The sequence below is a fragment of the Haliotis rufescens genome, unplaced genomic scaffold (genome assembly GCF_023055435.1).
Source record: "Haliotis rufescens isolate VD_foot unplaced genomic scaffold, xgHalRufe1.0.p SCAF_6, whole genome shotgun sequence".
Classification (NCBI taxonomy): domain Eukaryota; kingdom Metazoa; phylum Mollusca; class Gastropoda; order Lepetellida; family Haliotidae; genus Haliotis; species Haliotis rufescens.
The window spans coordinates 25,731,459-25,751,676 of NW_025964334.1; the positions used below are offsets into that span (position 1 = coordinate 25,731,459).

General features: G+C 39.8%; 1 protein-coding gene across 5 annotated transcripts in view; it reads right to left on the bottom strand.

Annotated features, from left to right (window-relative positions):
* LOC124111441 (epidermal growth factor receptor kinase substrate 8-like) overlaps positions 1-20,218 on the bottom strand; it is a 113,447-nt gene that overhangs the window by 18,882 nt on the left and 74,347 nt on the right. For 3 of the 5 annotated variants that reach the window (XM_048385897.1, XM_048385899.1, XM_048385896.1), the window contains exons 15-19: positions 19,572-19,723; positions 18,162-18,254; positions 17,163-17,238; positions 15,763-15,870; positions 11,299-11,419 (exon numbers count right to left, since the gene is read on the bottom strand). In XM_048385897.1, the coding sequence (XP_048241854.1) occupies positions 11,299-11,419; positions 15,763-15,870; positions 17,163-17,238; positions 18,162-18,254; positions 19,572-19,723 (550 nt within the window). The remainder of the gene's footprint in view (positions 1-11,298; positions 11,420-15,762; positions 15,871-17,162; positions 17,239-18,161; positions 18,255-19,571; positions 19,724-20,218) is intronic. The other 2 variants (XM_048385900.1, XM_048385898.1) reach the window with 1 other exon arrangement.

Genomic DNA, 20,218 nt, shown 5'->3' on the forward strand with positions numbered 1-20,218 from the left:
CACCGCAGAGCTCATGGGTATCGCCACGGCGCTCCACAGCCATCACACCAAAAACCAAAAAAAAAATCTTAATACTCTCAGACTCACTAAGCGGACTTCAGGCCCTCCAAAACAAAAACACCAAAAACCGCCCCAAATTAATAAACCAAATTCTCAAAAGCGTAAACAAACTAACAGAGGCAGGCAAAAACATACAACTTATCTGGATACCAGCTCACGTAGGAATTTACGGGAATGAAAACGCAGACAGAGCCGCAAAACAATCCCTAAAAATACCAGACATAAGCCTTAAGCTACCAATATCTAAAGCAGAAATCAAAAGTATAAACAAACGTAAAATCACCCAAAAATGGCATAACCTCTATCAAAACACAAAAACCCAAATCCTAAAAACCCTCAAAAAACCCCTCACCAAACCAAAAATCCTCCATCCCTCCAAAAAAATCGATAGAATAATCACCAAACTCCAAACAGGACACACCAAACTAAATAACCACCTTCTAAAACTAAAAAAACACGCAAACGGGAAGTGCCCACACTGCACTCACCCAGAAACAATAGACCACGTACTACTACATTGCACCCACTACCTCACACAACGTACAACATTACAAACCAACCTAAATCCAAATAACGCTCTTACCTTAGAAGCAATCCTTAACCCCCAAAATAAAATAGAAAACTTCAAAGCCCTAGGCATTTACCTAACCAAAACAGAACTAATTAACCGTATTTAAAACTTCACTAAACCACCAACACTAAACATCCAAAAAACATCAACTCACCCCCACACACTCCCTTAGTCCCAACCACTCCCCCAAGGCATGTATTCCAAATCTCAAAATTTCAAAACTTTATATAAGCAACCACTAAACCCCCCTCCTTGGTTGCACTCCTCTCGCTACCACTTTTATACCACTAAATGGCCCGGCCGGGCCCGTGTGCGAAATACGCTCCAGTCGGAAAGCGCACGTAAAATATCCTAATATAAGTAAGTAAGTAAGACGGATTTTGATCGATCATTGATACCAAGCTGATGAGCAGAAGATAATCTGTGCAAAGTGAGTGATCATCCAGATGTTAATGTCCCTCCCAAAATAAAGCTATGGTGGCGGATAGGTCCAATGTATATGGAAGGAAGATACGACACACTGGGTAAAAGAGGATGGGTCATGCAGTTAGTGAAAGATGTTGGGTCAAAGCTGCTCTTTATGGTATAAGTCATGGTATAAGTCATAAGGCATGAAAATGTGGCCTGTAGCTGTAGCCTATATACCCTTTAGAGCAGGACATTGTGGCCTAGATATATCCTCTCGTGCATGACAGTGTGGCCTAGATATATCCCATCTTCCCGAGGCAAGGGAGTTAACTAACTTTAAAAGTCCAGTTTCCACCCTTGCCGAACTAGGCTGGAATTACTGGGCTCGATCGTTGCGCCACCAGTGGCTATTACCAATTATGTCCCTTCTAAGCCTCTCCTACATCACGAAATGCATCAAATCACGTGAGCACCTTGATTAAAAACATGAAAGGATTTGGAAAATATCTGCAGACAAAAGGGTATATAGGCCAAACTGTCATGCCCTAAAGGGTATATAGGGCACACTGTCATGTCCTAAAGGATATATAGGCTACAGCTGCAGGTCACACAGTCATGCCCTAAAGGGTATATAGGAAACACTGTCATGCCCTTAAGGGTATATAGGGCACACAGTCATGCCCTAAAGGGAATATAGGTCACACTGTCATGCCTAAAGGATATATAGGTTACAGCTGCAGGTCACACAGTCATGCCCTAAAGGGAATATAGGTCACACTGTCATGTCCTAAAGGATATATAGGTTACAGTTGCGGGTAACACTGTCATGCCCTAAAGGGAATATAGGCCACACTGTCATGCCCTAAAGGATATATAGGCTACAGCTGCAGGTAACACTGTCATGCCCGAAAGGGAATATAGGCCACACTGTCATGCCCTAAAGGATATATATATATATATATATATATATATATATATATATATATATATATATATATATATATACAGGCTCGCTGACTTGGTTGATGCATGTCATCGATCCCAATTGCGTGGATCAATGCTCATGATGTCAATCACTGAATTGTCTGGTCCAGACTCAATATTTACAGACCGCAGTCATATAGCTGGAATATTGCTGAGTGCGGCGTAAAACAACAAACCAACCAAACAACCTAAAGGATATATAGGTTACAGCCGCAGGTCACACAGTCATGCCCTAAAAGATATATAGGCCAAAGTCATGCCTTAAAGGATATATAAGCCACAGCTTCAGGTCACACAGTCATGCCCTAAAAGATATATAGGCCAAAGTCATGCCTTAAAGGATATATAGGCCACAGCTGCAGGTCACACAGTCATGCCCTAAAGGATATATAGGCCACAGTCATGCCCTAAAGGATATATAGGCCACAGCTGCAGATCACACAGTCATGCCCTAAAGGATATATAGGCCACAGTCATGCCCTAAAGGATATATAGGCCACAGCTGCAGGCCACACAGTCATGCCCTGAAAGGATGTGTATGCTGCTTCAACAGTTGACATTGTCTTGCTCCAAAGTGAGTGAGTGAGTATGGTTTTACGCCGCTTTTAGCAATATTCCAGCAATATCATGGCAGGGGACACCAGAAATGGGCCTCACATATTGCACCCATGTCGGGAATCGAACCCGGGTCTTCGGCGTAACGAGCGAACGCTTTAACCACTAGGGTACCCGACCGCCCCTCTTGCTCCAAAGGATATAAAGACAGCAATTATAGGTCACTGTCATGCCTTAATATCAATGTATATGTGTCAAGTGTATATTTGTTCATAATTGTATAATATTGCAGTATGTGTATTGATTGTTTTTTTAAGGAACATATCAGACAAACAGTATGGAAATGGAAGTGTGAACAGGGTGACAAGAGTGAGTGAGTGAATATGGTTTTACACCGCTTTTAGCAATATTCCAGCAATATCACGGCGGGGGACACCAGAAATGGGCTTCACACATTGTGCCCATGTCGGGAATCGAACCCGGGTCTTCGGCGTGACGAGCGAACGCTTTAACCACTAGGCTACCCGACCACCCCCAGGGTGACAAGAAAGGGACATCATGATGATGTCATGTCAGCACACGCTGGCCAGCTCAGCTGTATGGGACTGTACAAGATGGCAATGGCTAATCACATAGCTAGATTCTTTTACAAGCAATGATACACACTTATACAGGCATAATCCTCAGTTTGAATCCAAACCAGACACCACCAGGCCCCCAAGCTTGGAGCAGAAATAATGAAAATCATGTTTGAATTAATCCAGAAACGTGAAATCTACAGAGAATCTCACCCATGTTTCCTTTGATCTCACATATCAACAAGAGTTGATAAAAGTATAAAACCCAGAGGCTTTCGTTAATGGTGGGCGAGGAGAAATGGGGTCTAATGTTGCACTATGATTATTTCACTGTATACAGCTATGTAATGATGAAATATGTGGAAGAAATATGTGGATGAACATATTAAAATTAGGAGCGACCTTCAGGCAAAGGTTCCAACACTGTTATCAAGCAATCATAACGGTGTTAGTACCTACACCGAAACGTCGCTCCTAGTTGTAATAAAGAAGTGGTTCATCCATATATCTTAACCTTACTTAGTACTCCAACTTCTATATAGCGATGTACATGCATGTGTGTAGCTGCTTGTATTAGTCTTTGTAATGCTAGCCCACCAAGATACCATGTCGAAACCATCAACTTAATGTTGAGCGCCAGGCATGATGACAAGTACCATCTTGTAACATCCTTGGTATGATATGGCCAGGAGATGGAACCACCAACACAATGTGAAGGTCACTAATGAGATGTAGGGCACTAATGAGGTATATCCAATACCTCAGTATCCAATCAGAAGATTGGTAGAAAATACAGGGCGAGTCTGATTAGGAAGATAAGGCATCCCTTGCAATCTGTCATGTGTACACAACTTTCATTCTTATGTTGGAAACACATAACGTAACTTCTTTCAGTAAACCAGAGTTTGGACGTACAGTAAACTATGTTTGTAATGAACATGCTTATAACGAACTGATGGATATAACGAACTTACTTTTTTGTCCCGACTATTTGCTGTTGTTATGCTGTATTTATGCTTATAATGAACTACGGTTATAACAAACTAAAATTAGAGGTCCCTTTGAGTTCGTTATAACCGTAGTTTACTGTACTGTGTTTCCGAGTAAAGATTTAGAGAATGACCTACTTGCAATGAGGAATTACGGGTTGTTTGTCCAAACTGAATTAACAGTGCAAGGACTGGGAACTTTCAACAATAATTCACTAGGAAGACATTCTCCATAATTTTTCATTGCAAGTAGGTTATTCTTTATACATTGTTTCACACCCAGTATTATTTTCTGAAGATGTAGAGTGAGTAAGTATGATTTTTTGTCGCTTTTAGCAATATTTCAGCAATATCACAGTGTGGGGACACCAGAAATGAGCTTAACACATTGTACCCATGTGGGGAATCGAACCCCTTTCTGAGGATGTAGATAGAGTTTGCTGATCTCAAATGATCATCAGGTTCATTGACTAAAAAAAAATTGATTGTGGTGTCATAAAAATGGATAACATCTTTAACTATTGATGACAATGCATTCATATTATGTTGTATTGCTATGGGCCTCTTTGCAAACGAGGGGAAAATTGTCATAACACTGAGTGAGAAATACTGGAAATAATTTCTCCTATACCCTTGTCCTTAAGGGCAACATTATATGACATTACTAGTTGTGTACAGGGGTGTTTAGAGACCACACCTGAATGACTGCACTTCGGGACACTCTTAGGTTTCTCTATGAACCCGTTTCCATGACAATCATGGCAGGTGTAACAAAATGTATAATCTGCTATATCAGTGAGAAATGTCATGAGGTGGATCAGGATTACAAGACGACACTATGACAAAGAACCTCTGTAGGCCCACTAGAGACGCAGACAACTTGGTAACATGATCATTCAACTGATTTTTTTTCTTCCTTAAGCTTGCAAGTTTTGAGTGAGTGAGTGAGTGAGTGAGTGAATATGGTTTTACGCTGCTTTTAGCAATATTCCAGCAATATCACGGCGGGGGACACCACAAATGGGCTTCACACATTGCACCCATGTCGGGAATCGAACCCGGGTCTTTGGCGTGACGAGCGGACGCTTTAACCACTAGGCTACCCGACCGCCCCTGCAAGTTTTGAACTTATGAGGTGAGGTGAAATTGGGTTTAACGTCCGTCCAAGATTATTGCACTTATATAGCGCGGTGTGGCTGCTTGTACTAGTCCGGACTGATTCCGATTTATAGTGCTAGCTCACTGAGATACCATGCCGCAGTTTAACATGAATACCCCACTCAGACACAGTATACTGACTCTGAGCCGACCAGTCCTTGTTTTAGCCCCTTAATGTCGAGCGCCAGACAGGGCAACAACAAGTACCATCTTTTAACGTCTTTTGTTATGACGCGTCCGGGGATCGAACTCTGGACCTTCCGCTCTCCGGCGGACGCTCTACCACAAGACCACAGAGGCGGTCTTTGAACTTGTGACATTACCAAGTACAAACGTTGGCTAAAAATGAGTGACAAAGGTCTTTTGTTCCAATTCACGAGGACATCAAACTATGAGCAAGTCTGTGACACAAGATGAATCGTATATCACATATTTGCACCAACTTCACCCACACAACCTTGGACATGAAGCTTGGATCAATAGCTTACGTTCCAATGATGGAACTAACTCTTCCTGAAAGTCTTAAATCATCATTTTGACACATCTCACTACATTCAGTGTTGTACAAGTACGTAAAATGCTTGGAAAAAGAAAAAATTCTAATTCATCTCATTTAAAAAAAGTTGCGTTCATTTCATAAATTATGCACATTCTTTGGGCAAAAAGACGCTTATCCCACCTGGTGCCATTCCACAATGCAATCTTAATGCTAAGATGATTGTAACTCCCATACTTTAATATGGGCTTATGATAGTCTGAGCACTAAGATCGCTTTGTGGAACGGGACCCTGGTCTTTCATTTCCTCAGATGCGCAAATCAAGTTGAACATTGAATCCAGATTTGGATGAAGATCATATAATTAATTTGTGTCCTTATTTGGAATTAACTAAAATGTTGCATTTTGATGTTTCCATGGTCAAGTTGGATGTTGTGTGTCGTGGAGTTCGGCTGGCCTCACAGGCAACACTGAGTGACTTCAGAACATGATGCTGCAAGCAGGGGCAATAACATGTCAAAACACCCCCGAGTTATAGTTAGGCTGAAAAGATATAACACTTGTTTCTCAAGCAGTGACTTCTGGGAGATTGGTGTGTTTTTAGTGTGAAAAGTAAAACATGAGCAAAATTTATTAGTTGTCCAAAAAAGTAAGAAAATGCTGCACCATTTTCTGATGTGCCAGTACCTGGAAACCATGTATGTTTATTTTTTGCCTAATATAACTGATCCTGCAATGGAGTTTTGTTGATGCCACTTTACACAAGTCCATCACGGTGTGTCAGCTGAGGTGGGAGAAAGGCCCACAGTGACGCAGGTCGTTCCGGCTTTAATGTTCACCACTTCGGTGAAACCCACCAGCAATGGTCTGGTGCCGAGAAACCTAGAAACACAGCAGGGCGAATCTGGGATTCAAACCCATGATGATAGATTTCTGGCACACCTAAGGGACACAACTCTGCAAAGCAAACGGCAGCATATTTGAGGCCTGGGCCCCGACAAAGGATGAAGCATGGTAGCAACGATCAAAGTTAGCTTTGCATTAATTTCTCTCCTTTTCCCTTGTGACTACAGCTTTGGGTTGTTGAGTATGATCCTTCTCGCTTCCGTCCCATCGTCAATTTGTCCACGACACACCATCCAGCTCTTCATCACACCATGAGAAATCACCAACAAAGCTAATCTAACAATACTACCTCTGTCATGCATGCCACCATTTATGTTTGTTTTGGGAACAAAATAAAACCGTCCAATTTTGTGAACAAACTACAAACCAACTTTCTCTGAGTACAAATATTGCTTTTTATTTAAATGTTAGCAATAATACATGCAGTAATTATCTTTTGTATATAAATATATTTCAAAATATGTTTGACATTTTCCTCACTTGGTAACACAACTTGATATGCTCTGTCATTTACAGCATAGGAGAGTGATGAAAGGGGGATAACTCTGGTCAGGATTGCAGAAGCCTTGTCAGCCCGAACATGCATGAAACATCAGGCAAAACATGCAGAATACACTGTAGTACTGTCACACTCACGAGCAAATTATTTCATAGCAAAATGTACACATACAGACGAAACTGAAGTAATTTTCTCATGCGATGTCTTGAATAAAATCCATTCTGATTAGCGGTTATGTGTATGTGACATGCTGGTGAGTGAGGCTTGATTGGCATAGAGAAACATAGATTAAGTAGATACATGCAAGAATATTCAAAGTTGTAAATCGAGCTATGAGCATTACTGAAGATTTTAATACTGTTCAGAGTCATTTTTCATAAAACAAAAAGAGGTGTAATACTGTTTTCTTACTTCCCAAAAAAATTTGAATACATATTCCATCTTTCAATGTTTCATATTACAAACTTATCCGTTTTTACAGTGCAGGCTAGCAATGCAGGAAGTGAACTCAATAAGCAGGCATTGTGATGACATGTTTGTGATGTGGTTATCATACGCAGTTAGGAAGTGTTAACCAAGTTAAAGACAGTGAGTTGAGAAGCCAAGGAATGACCCCTCTAAATGCTGTAAATGGCATGCTTCCATTGCCAAATAAGGGTTTAGTAAAGGTTGTTGCCAAGGAGATGCAGTAATGAGGATTTGGGTTACAAAATTAGCTTCTAAACTATGAACCAGAGTAGTTTGTCAGTACGTTATAATGATGAGAGGACACCAGAAAATATATAAAAGAATACAGAAAACCAGACAGATGGGAATAATTAATCGAATCAAATACAGCATCATGACATTTTCGTTACCATAGCAACAAATCACCATGGTAACAAGCTGTCATGGAGGCATGTTTTTGAAACCATGGTAACATGCATGACAAAACGCAAACCTGACCAATGAGGGCCCATTTCCATCACCTCACCATGGGGCAGTAACAAAATTACAAAACTGTCAAAACAATTTACAAATGAGGCGAAATGGAGAATATTTCAAACACCTTAAAAGGAGACAAGATAATATAATGAATTTATACAACAAATATTTACTTAACAGTACACAGTTAGATGAATAACTTATGGATATATACTTGCGTAGGAAGTACTATCTTAATGAATACAGAATATTAACTGGTATTAAGTACTCTGAATCAGTCTCCTCTAAAGGTTCGAAGTATTCCCCACTAAATAATCATTTGAACATCAGCATGGTTTCAGATGACAAGAATACTCTATTGTACTCAATACTAACATCAGCCCAGGTGTCTAATTATCTGGCTGGTAATATTTGTCAATAAAATCTATATACACAAATATATTGCAAAGTTGATTTGCTAATCAAATTCTAATTAAAAAGTGACATAAGTCAAGTTGTGATCAAACATCTGTCATATTGCAGATAAGTGATTTGATATTTGTAAATGTGCAGACCAATTATGAGTAGTTGGGAAACATGCCAACTGACACTGTGACCCCAGCAGTAACCTCTTAATACTATGGAATCAGTTGCCTTTAGCCATGTTCAGGGATTTAGTGCAAATCAAAGCAGTTATCTCCTCTCTGTGGAAGAAGAACCTTAGACTGAGAAATTTGGTTGAAATGTGTGTATAAAAAAAGTAACTTTTAAAATAATACAGAAGTGATACAAGCCTGAGGCAATCAGAATACTCAAGGAAAATACCTGAAAGTGACTACAATCAGAGCCATTATCTGTCTACTGTTATAGGAATAGCCATACACAGTGTAAACTTGCCATAGTAACTTGGTTTTAGTTCAGTCATAGATTCACATTTGGATACAAATGTTTCCATTGTTGTACAAGTACATGTACAATGGTTTCAAAAATATAATGGATCATAAATTTCCAATAATCATAACAAATATTACCATTATCAATGAGTCAGATATGCTGAATAATGCTAACCATACACGAGGCTAATAACACCTATATCGCCCAGACTGGGGAGTATGGGTTATTAATGTTATATTTTCATGGGTATTATGCTGCTATTTGATAACTGAAATCCTTAACTCATATTTCAACATTTTCAGCATATTACAGTTGGCTCTTTTTTTTGCCATTTTATTCCAAAAAGAATCATCAAATGTTGATTTCACTGCTATTATGCAAGAATACTGGAGAACACAAAATTCACATTTTCAAAACATAAAGAAAAGTTGGTGTTACTGAGAATACACTACTGCTTATTCCAAAGAACCATAAACCAAAATGTACAATTTTTACAGATCAACCAAATCAATGTATGTACATTTATTTTTCATTTCTGGGAGGTAGGTGATTTAAATAGCAACTCGTAGTCAAATATTCTTTGACCTTTTATATATAGAGACCAACATTCACCACTGCCATTTAACTATACAAGACGCCCCTGCACAACGCTCGGCTGAAGCTTCCTCAACCAGGTAAGTACCAGCATATCAAGAAAAACTATGATAATCCTATTAAAATGTCATTGGAGAAAAAGAACTTCTTTCTTATCAACAACCTATCATGAAGGTTTATCTCTAATATTTGAGAATAATTCTTTTGTTATTTTATTCCAAGCACCAATTAGTGTCAACCTTTTCACTAGCCGGGTACCAGAATTATGTCAACGCTAATGGGTGATCTATTCAGTGCTTTATGATTTGTGATTAAATTGACATGAAATGTTTTCAAATTAAAAACATATCTAACTGATAAAATAACAAAATTTATACAAAAGTTCATAATAAATTCAATCTTCTTTCAAAGCACTTAAGGCCACATTATAAAGTTGCATCAGAAACAAATATGTACAGATCAATTCTTGTTCTGCAGTGAGCAAAATGCTCTAAATTATAACAAGCGGCAATTTTCAGCTGAATGTGAAGCAAATATAAACAGTACACTTTCTAAATCTAAAATCTTCAAAACATGTTTCCAGAATATACAAATACAATATACATACATATATAATTCAAGCAGGTGTTGCTTTAACCTACATGTCTCCTACCTCTATAATACTTCATGTGCAAAAGGGAAAGTAGTTGTCTCCCTTGGCATGTAAGAGTTACCTCCCCTTCAGTAACTTCCTGTTCAAGCTTCAAGGTTAAAGAACCTTCTCATTGTTCAAAAGGAAATAGACTTTTAGTGAAGGTGATTCTAAAAGGGAAGATACTCTTACTGACCAGTTTCAATGTTTGTATAAAACATTGTTTTTTTGCAAACTGACACTATAACATTGTATTGGGAATACACATGTTTAATGAGGAATGATATGAACATAATGACACAGTCAATGAAATATATATTAACATCGATTCCCCCCCTCCCTTATAGTTGCATAGATTTGGAAAAAAATAATAACACACAACTGACTTGATATTATGACAAATCAAATAGATATGGACAAGCTTGAAACTCATACCCTCACTTTCCTATTAATCTGTTTCATCGTATCTCATGTTGTCATTTTGTTCCCGTTCACAAAGCAATTGCAGCACTTCGACTGCAGTACGTCTATGAATGAGTCGGAATGGTTTATGCCGCCTTTAGCAATATTACGGCAGGGGACACCAAAAATGGGCTTCAAACATTGTACCCATGTCGGGAATCGAACCCAGTGTTTGACCTGATGAGCGATTGCATTAACCACTGTGCTATCCACCCGCCCCTTTAAGTCCATGATAAACTGACATAGGAGTAATGACCATCGTGGCACAACCGTTTCTTTGTTAAACCAGGAACTATTTGGTCCTCCTACTCCCCAAATTGCACATCATCTAACCTTCAGGAACACAGAGTGATGGGTATTGTTGTATCAAGCCTATCTAATGTGACATTGTTTTTTCTGCCAATGAAGCTGCACGGAAATCTATGTACAATTTCGTCGATTGGACGATAAATTTATTGGCATTTTGTAATAAAATTGAGAATACAGATTTATTGTCCTCACAATCTCGCCAATTTTGGTAGTATTTATGACCTTTGAACAGAACACATAAAACCACACTGGTAAGGGTAGATTATTTCAGCTGACGACCCTAGAAGTATTTAAAGTCACCTCTTTTGGGTTGTCTGCTCCTGCCAATATCAGGGGCGGGAGGTGGCACAGGGGGCGCTGGTGGCTGGTCGTTAGGCAGGAAGTTGTTGTAGTTGCCACTGTTTCGGTCGCGGCCCAAGTCCTGAAATGATATTGTATTGTATATTCACCTAAGAACAATCTGATATCCTATTACCTAAAAGGACTTCTATGCATATATAAATTCAACTGAAATTCTTTTCAAGACTTTTTCAACAAACAAATATGGAATGCTATATTCATGAAGTACATTAACCCTACAAAACCAAATTAAAGTCAAATATACTTTCAGCTGTACTATTAACTGTTAAATTAGGAAAGAGAAAAAACAGAAATTGGAGAAAAAAACCATTCTGCAAGAGTGAATAGGTAGGCAAGTGAGTCAATGAATGAATGAATGAATGAATGAATGAATGCAAGTGTCTGCAATGCTACTGGATAGTGCAATGTCCGTAAAGGAAACAAGTCCGGGCTAGTGAGTGAGTGTTCAGTTTAAGACAGCTTTGAACAGTATTTCAGTTATATCAACTTGAAGTGGGGGAGAAAAGGACATGCACACTTTGGTGTGAGTGAGTGAGTGAGTTTGATTTTACACCGCTTTTAGCAATATTCCAGCAATATCACGGCGGGGGACACCAGAAATGGGCTTCACATATTGTACCCATGTCGGGAATCGAACCCGGGTCTTCAGCGTGACGAGCGAACGCTTTAACCACCAGGCTACCCGACCGCCCCTGCACACTTTGGAAAAACCCATGAGCACATGTATGTTGATGACAAACCAAGAAACATAATCAGGGCAAATCCAGGATTCAAACCCACAATCATGCCAAGGGATGCAACTGTGCAGCAAACTGTGGCACCTGGGACAACTGGGCCACCCTGCCCCGCAGTCCAACCAGCGGTTGATGATGCGAGCAATGATACCAGCTGTGTCAGCATCATGATCAAGCAGGTCACTACAAGAGTTGTCTTCCTTGGCCATCACCGATCCAGGTGCTGTTTCATTGTGGCCACTGATCCCCATTGGGATGTTAAAACAAACATGGGCACAGAATCTGTTTTGCTCAAAATCCACATGCTATCCAAGAAGACCAGTTTTGTTAATTCTTTGCACCACAAGGATTAAACCAATGACATGTTACACACCATGCAAGATATTGATGTTAACAACACCCATCACCAGGCCAAACATATTTGGTAAAAAAGCAAATGATGTCTTAATATTCAGTTGAAAGATTCAACATTTATAGAAGGTGAGAACAAAACCAACAAATTAAAAATACTAAAATTTCTAAAGACATATTTTCCCAGCATTACAAAAAGAAATAAATTGCACATAGCTGTCAATACCAATGAACCAGCCCATGGACAAAATTTGAAGTGGCTAATCTCTGTATAAGCATGCACTTTTTAAATAAAATAATTCCAATCAAGATTTGAATTGTGTCAGAAACTCGAATTGAAATGATATAAGACTGAGGGAGCTTGAGAAGAAAGGGTGTGGACCCAGAGACAGGACAGAAAGACATACTAACACAAAATAAAGATATCATATATTTAAGATAAATAGCCTGGTGATGAGTGTTTCTCTGTACATACTCCAACACAAAACCATTGTACATCTCTAACTAACATTTCCACAAACTTTAGAAAAACAGTCAATTAAAAACTCAGCCCAAGCCAACAACAACAGCTCTTGTAAAAAATAATTTTCTTTAAAAAAAAAGAGAGAGTTAAATATCTCTCTAATATAAATTGTTCTAAGGAGACCCCAATGTAAAACTGTAAAGCCAGGAACTAACACGAAAATCACTTCCTTCTGTTATTGTCTTTCTATTTTTCAGACGTGCTATGTTTGATGAGTAAGTCCCATAACACTTGTTTATCACAATGCAAGGAAGACACGACAAGGTGGCAGTGGACCAATGTAATCCTGACACCTCACAACAATCAGTGAGTGTGTTCAGTTTTATGCTGCTTTTAGCAATATTCCAGCAATATCATGTCGGGACACAAGAAATGGGCCATAGACATTGTTTCCATATCGGAAATTGAACTTGGGGTATGACAAGCGAACATTTTACCCCCCACCCTCTTTCACAAGACTGATGCTAGGTTAATGCTCAGAGGTCAAATACAGCAAATCATGAAATAAAGGAGGGCCACTAAATAAAAAAAGGTTACAGAACATCATATTAATTGTGTTTTAAAAGATGCCATTTGAAAAATAAATAACTCAATAAATGAAACTTGCATGAACTTAATTATTTCCTTCTTGCATTAGTAAGATCTAACTGGATCTGTTTTCAGCCAATCAGAATTCCCAGTGGACAACTCATTTCTATGACAACACTTAAGTTCTAATGACAACTCCAGAAGAATGTCCACTATCCAACACAAGACATGGTAGTAGACCGGGGAACCATTGAGTCCAACAACACTCCACATGCTGTTATTTCTCAGTCGAAACAAGCGACAACTTCTTTCTTCTTGAAACAAAATAATAAAACAATTTCAACTTTGACAATAATTTTGGGGGTAATTTTTTGTATCAAAATACAATATAGGCATACAATTGATAATGTTGTGGCTCTGGCCATGTTTCTTAAATATATTTTTTAAAACAAGGTTCTTGATAAAGAGACAACAACCCCAATACATAGACCACACAAACAGATACACACATATCTCTCCAACAGACACACTACACACCAACAGGCACACACATCACAACTCTATTGACACTGAAATATTCTCCCTCCAAAATTTATATAAACATGGCAATCAGAACCACAACAAAATTAACGCCTTTTCATAATTTTAGTCTTGACAATTTCCTTGGTTGAATGAAAGAAGTTGTATGGCAAGTATGATGTAAGACAAGACAAGAGACTGTATGATGCGGTGTATACACACTCAGGGGGTTAATATGGCAAGCTTGTAAATACTCCAGCTGGCTACCTACGGAATCAACGCTGCGCAACTAATTGCGGGGAACCTGAATAAAAGATACAGTCACATGACCAAGATGACAGATGTGATTGGTTGATGATCTCATCTATGACTTCTTGTTGACAAATAAAAGCAAAAAGTTTTCTTCACAACATGTTTTGAATATTTTGACCAATATTCTTATCAGGAAGGAAATGTTGTAATTGTAGAAAGTTGCAGTGACATTTATGACATTTATATACCTCATATTTCAAATGCATTGAAACCTCCTCACAATGAATAATAATATTTAAATTAAGCCACATTTACATGTGCAAAATGTCGGCAATATTAAATGGGAAATCTACATTAGGTCATAGGTTAAACCACACAGAGAAGAGGACAATGATTGTCACATGACAGTCACATGATTGTCATGTGATAGTCATGTGATGAACTATTTACTGAAAGAAAGAAAAGATTCATTCTTTGCAGATAGTCATGAACAACAATGGGTGCATGCAGTCTTTCCAGAGTCTGCAAACACGAGTGTACAAGGGCCTTCCATTCACAATATTTAGGTCCACAGAAGACTGCAACACTGCAATAATCATGCAATGAAGCGGACATGCCTCAACACTTATACTGTTGTTATACTGTGTACCTTTGTCTTATCTAAACATGTACGTCAACGTTTATTAAATCAGTATTGCACTGAAACAAAGTAAAACATTCCATGTTATTGATGCTCACAAAATATAGAATATGTCATTAATGGTCCACACGAAATTCAAATATATATGTAAGCAAACCTTTCAGGCTCTGAGAACTGTCCTGGGCAAGGATTATACTCAGTTTAATACTTATTTCTTTCCAAGTGTAGTCAGGAGGAGAAACTGCAACTAGGGACCCGTCACACAAAGCGATCATAGCGCCAAGACAAGCGTAAGTCCCATACCCATACACCGATTAATGATAGTTGTAGCGCTAAGATGATTGTAACTTCCATACTTTAACACTGGCTTATGATAGTCATAGCACAAAGACGGTCGTAACTCCCATACTTTAACACTGGCTTATGATAGTCATAGCACAAAGACGATCGTAACTCCCATACTTTAACACTGGCTTATGATAGTCATAGCACAAAGACGGTCCCACCGCCATCATGATTGAATGTTTCCAGAAGAACGATTTAAAGAAAATGTAGAAAACAAGACCACCCAGACAGCCTGCACATCACACGTCAATAAGTCTATTAATTGAATCTGTACAAGGAAGACTGTACATGGCGTAAGTTCCATGACATTAGTTTGAAAACTAAATGTGAAGTGTTGATTGCAAACATACAGCTACAAAATGAAAGGCAAGGATTTAGTGGTGAAGCATTAAAAAAGTAAAGGCTAACAATATTCAAAATTCAATTCAAATGATATTTGTTCACCACTCTCTTTAACAGATGAGTTTTCATAAAACGAGAATACATTGAATCTAGTGTCGTGACCAACTAACCGTTCCGTATCCCAAGTCCTTGACCTCGGTCAGTATTGTGTAAGGGGCATAACCCATTTCGCCCTTGTAGTTCCGCACCTTCCACCACTTCCGGCTACTGTCCACCACCTGCAGCAAACAGAAAACAATTTTTTGGTCAAATCTGTGAATTAAATGGGGACTGATGCCAGTAACTACTTATAGCAAACACACCAGTGGCCAACCTTACCAGAATTAATCTATTTGGAGTATGATTTTTCAGGTCATAGACTTGGGGTATATATATGACTGAAACAAACCTAATTCAACTTTTTTGGTTCACTCACTGGATTGTCTGGTCCAGCTTCAAATATCTACACCATAACTTATATCTGGAATATTGCTGAGTGCTCCATCAAAGAACAAGCAATGAGGGATACCAGGGGGTGGTGTTGTCCTGAGGGGAGGGTGTAACCATGGGATGGTGGGAGTGGTGTTGTCCTAGGGGATACCAGGGGGTGGTGGGAGTGGTGTTGTCCTAGGGGATACCAGGGGGTGGTGTTGTCCTGAGGGAAACCAGGGGGTGGTGGGAGTGGTGTTGTCCTGAGGGATACCAGGGGGTGGTGGGAGTGGTGTTGTCCTGAGGGATACCAGGGGGTGGTGGGAGTGGTGTTGTCCTGAGGGATACCAGGGGGTGGTGGGAGTGGTGTTGTCCTGAGGGAAACCAGGGGGTGGTGGGAGTGGTGTTGTCCTAGGGGATACCAGGGGGTGGTGGGAATGGTGTTGTCCTGAGGGATACCAGGGGGTGGTGGGAGTGGTGTTGTCCTGAGGGTGTAACCAGGGGGTGGTGGGAGTGGTGTTGTCCTAGGGGATACCAGGGGGTGGTGGGAGTGGTGTTGTCCTGAGGGATACCAGGGGGTGGTGGGAGTGGTGTTGTCCTGAGGGATACCAGGGGGTGGTGGGAGTGGTGTTGTCCTGAGGGATACCAGGGGGTGGTGGGAGTGGTGTTGTCCTGAGGGAAACCAGGGGGTGGTGGGAGTGGTGTTGTCCTGAGGGATACCAGGGGGTGGTGGGAGTGGTGTTGTCCTGAGGGATACCAGGGGGTGGTGGGAGTGGTGTTGTCCTGAGGGGAGGGTGTAACCAGGGGGTGGTGGGAGTGGTGTTGTCCTGAGGGATACCAGGGGGTGGTGGGAGTGGTGTTGTCCTGAGGGATACCAGGGGGTGGTGGGAGTGGTGTTGTCCTGAGGGATACCAGGGGGTGGTGGGAGTGGTGTTGTCCTGAGGGGAGGGTGTAACCAGGGGGTGGTGGGAGTGGTGTTGTCCTGAGGGATACCAGGGGGTGGTGGGAGTGGTGTTGTCCTGAGGGATACCAGGGGGTGGTGGGAGTGGTGTTGTCCTGAGGGATACCAGGGGATGTAACCAGGGGGTGGTGGGACACTCACCTGCAAGATGTCTCCTTTATTCACTGAGATTTCTTTTTGATTTTTGCCCTTTCTTTCATGAAGTGCTTCGTAAACTCTATAAACAAAAACATTTCAATTAATCGTCATATTTTCAAACTGATTAAAAACACATTTGCTTCAACATCTTCAACATCTTCAAGCTGCATATTCTCCTCTGCATAAAAGCTTCCGTTTGGCCAAAGAAGATTTTGTTTTTTCTACACTGAAACACTACTCATGGCCAATAAAAACTAAATATATTAGTTTTGTTTCCAAGTAAAACTCTCCTTTTCCATTTTTGGAGTAAATTATCAGAATTATGAACACGCATTTTTGTCAGTGTTCTCAAAACTACATAACATTAAAATCGATTGGCCACAAGTGGCCCAGTTGTCAAAGTTTCACCCCTTGAGCAAGCCAGAAACCTATGATCATGGGTTCGAATCCTGCTTTGCCCTGATTATGTTTCTAGGTTTGTTGCCACCATACCCGTGCTATGGGTTTCACCAAGTGGTAAACATCTGAGACCTCCATCACTTCAGGCTTCCTCCCACATTACTCAAAATACTTAGAGGCTATGGTGACTGTGGCTAGTCAAAAAAATATCCTAAATTTACCGTATTTTTAGCTTCAGATCACCTAATCATATTTTTCCTCAGCAGCTTGGTAAAAAACAAGATATAAAGACACTACAGCCTTGTGAAAAAATTGTCATGCAGCAGGGCTGTGTGGACAACTTGGTTTGTTGTTTAACGCCGCACTCAGCAATATTCCAGCTATATGACGGCGGTCTGTAAATAATCGAGTCTGGACCAGACAATCCAGTGATAAATATCATGAGCATCGATCCACGCAATTGGGATTGATGACATGCATCAACCAAGTCAGCGAGTCTGACCATAACCCGATCCCGTTAGTTGCCTTTTACGACAAGCATAGTCGCCTTTTACGGCAAGCATGGGTTGCTGAAGACCTATTCTACCCCGGGGGGACACTTACTGATGACCACCCCGCCTCAGCTCATCCAGGTAGGCTGCGTTTTCCTCATCTCGTGACGATGTAGGAGACTGACGCCTCATTTCGGGACGATTTCTAGAAATATCAGAACAATCACCACCGTCAAAATTATTTTCCTCCGTCGTCAAAAAGCAGATGTACATTACTGAAAGCATAACCACTTAACAGGAATGAAACAGTAATAATGGAGTCGGCTCTACTTGACATTAAAATATTCAACAATAGTAATATATTACAATATGTTCGACTTGATAGCAGTGTTTAAACAGCCATTAAAGGCTGTTAGTTAGCCTGTCTGTGCAATGATATTTTAAATATAAATATTTACAAATATATGCAAATAATAATACTAATTATCTGCGAGAGATTTATAGATCAGGCTAAATATCCCCGTCAAAGTTTTAAACCACAGGTTAGAGTTAACTAAAATAAACACTAAATATGAGTACCATCTCGCAGCAAACATAATAAAGTGTTAGTACATTTTTTTAGATCAAATCTTGATAAAAAAACAACCAAGTCGTTCCTGAGTCACAGTTGTTGCTTGTTTCAGTATTGCATTGAAAAGAGACTGAAAACTTCTATATTGCGGGGTTCACACATTGTACCCGTTTGGAGAATCCAAACTGGGGCTTCGGTTTGACGTGTAAACGCTTTAACCAATGGGCTACTCCACCGCCCCTTAAGAAATATGAAAATATGAGACTACATTGTTCTCTTGATGGCAGTCACTTTATGGCTACAAACTGAAGCAAGCAACTGCAACAAATCAGGAAAGACAACTCTTGCAGGACCAGAGGTAGACAGCACAAGGAGAGGATTTAACATGGAGGAAAGGGACCATCTCAAAATAATTGTGTGAATATTCCCCCGTGTTGGTGGTGGGAGGAGAAAGGAACCAAACATGAGAAGAATTGGAACTGGGAAAATATCCAAGATGCAAAAACATATTATGTGGTTGAAAACGGCTTGGTAAAGAAAGGTCATGCATACCAAAAATACCAAAATACCAACGTCAAACTGTGCACTTTGAACAGTACCCTTCTGCTTTCCCCCTGCTTAAACAATTGCTAAAAGCTCATTAATATCAAATGAATAATTAATCTGTAAAAAAGAAGAATTTTCCACACAACGAAAAAAAACCCCAGGTTTCTCAAATGTAAAAAGTAAAATCTCATTCTTTAGCAGCTACTAAACATTTCTTTTCAAAATGTTACCTAAACTACATCAACTAAACTATCAAGATCTTAATTGTCAAAAAGCATTAACGATTGATAAAGCTTGTTTCTAGGACACCCATATAGATAAAGGCAGCGCTGGGCTTCCGCAGACTACAAGCAGGGAAAGTCAAGCCAGGCACACTCAAGTAGATCCTCTGGACATATATCCAACCTCTCTTGGGGCTGTTCTACATATTCTGGGTACACTGCTGAAGTACTCTGAATAGCATGCCTTGGCGGACTCGGCGGCCGTGGGCTTGGCGGGCGCGGTGACGGGCGTGGTGGCTCAAATCTACGCTGATAATCATCCTCTTGGTAGGTAGGCTGTAAGAAGCAAATATTCAACATGAACAAAAAATGAATCTGAAAAAGCTGAATCAGATATATCTAAATCCTTAACTCAAATAGTGACTCTGGTTAAGTTTTTGTGACGCCTGCATTTCATAGACTTAATAAAGTCCACTTTTTGTAGTTGGTCACTAATCTTTATACACATCAATGGCAGAATTGCTTAAAAAGGTATTTTTCTAAATTTTAATTCAAGAATTATCAAGGTTATCACATAACATTGTTAATCCAATTACTTCAACGTTACATGTCAAATTGGCTCTCTAATAAACTTTACTCAAACATTCCTGGAGTATCCACATTCCAACCAATCCTAACCTGAGAAGTATGTCCTTACACTGATTCTTTAATTAGATACATTGTGTGTTAATGTCCATAGTGCATTCAGCATGACTGTGAGTTGATATTGCAGTTCTATGTGTGAGAGGATATGAGTGCTAGATGTTACCAGAGTGTGTGTTACCACAAGAA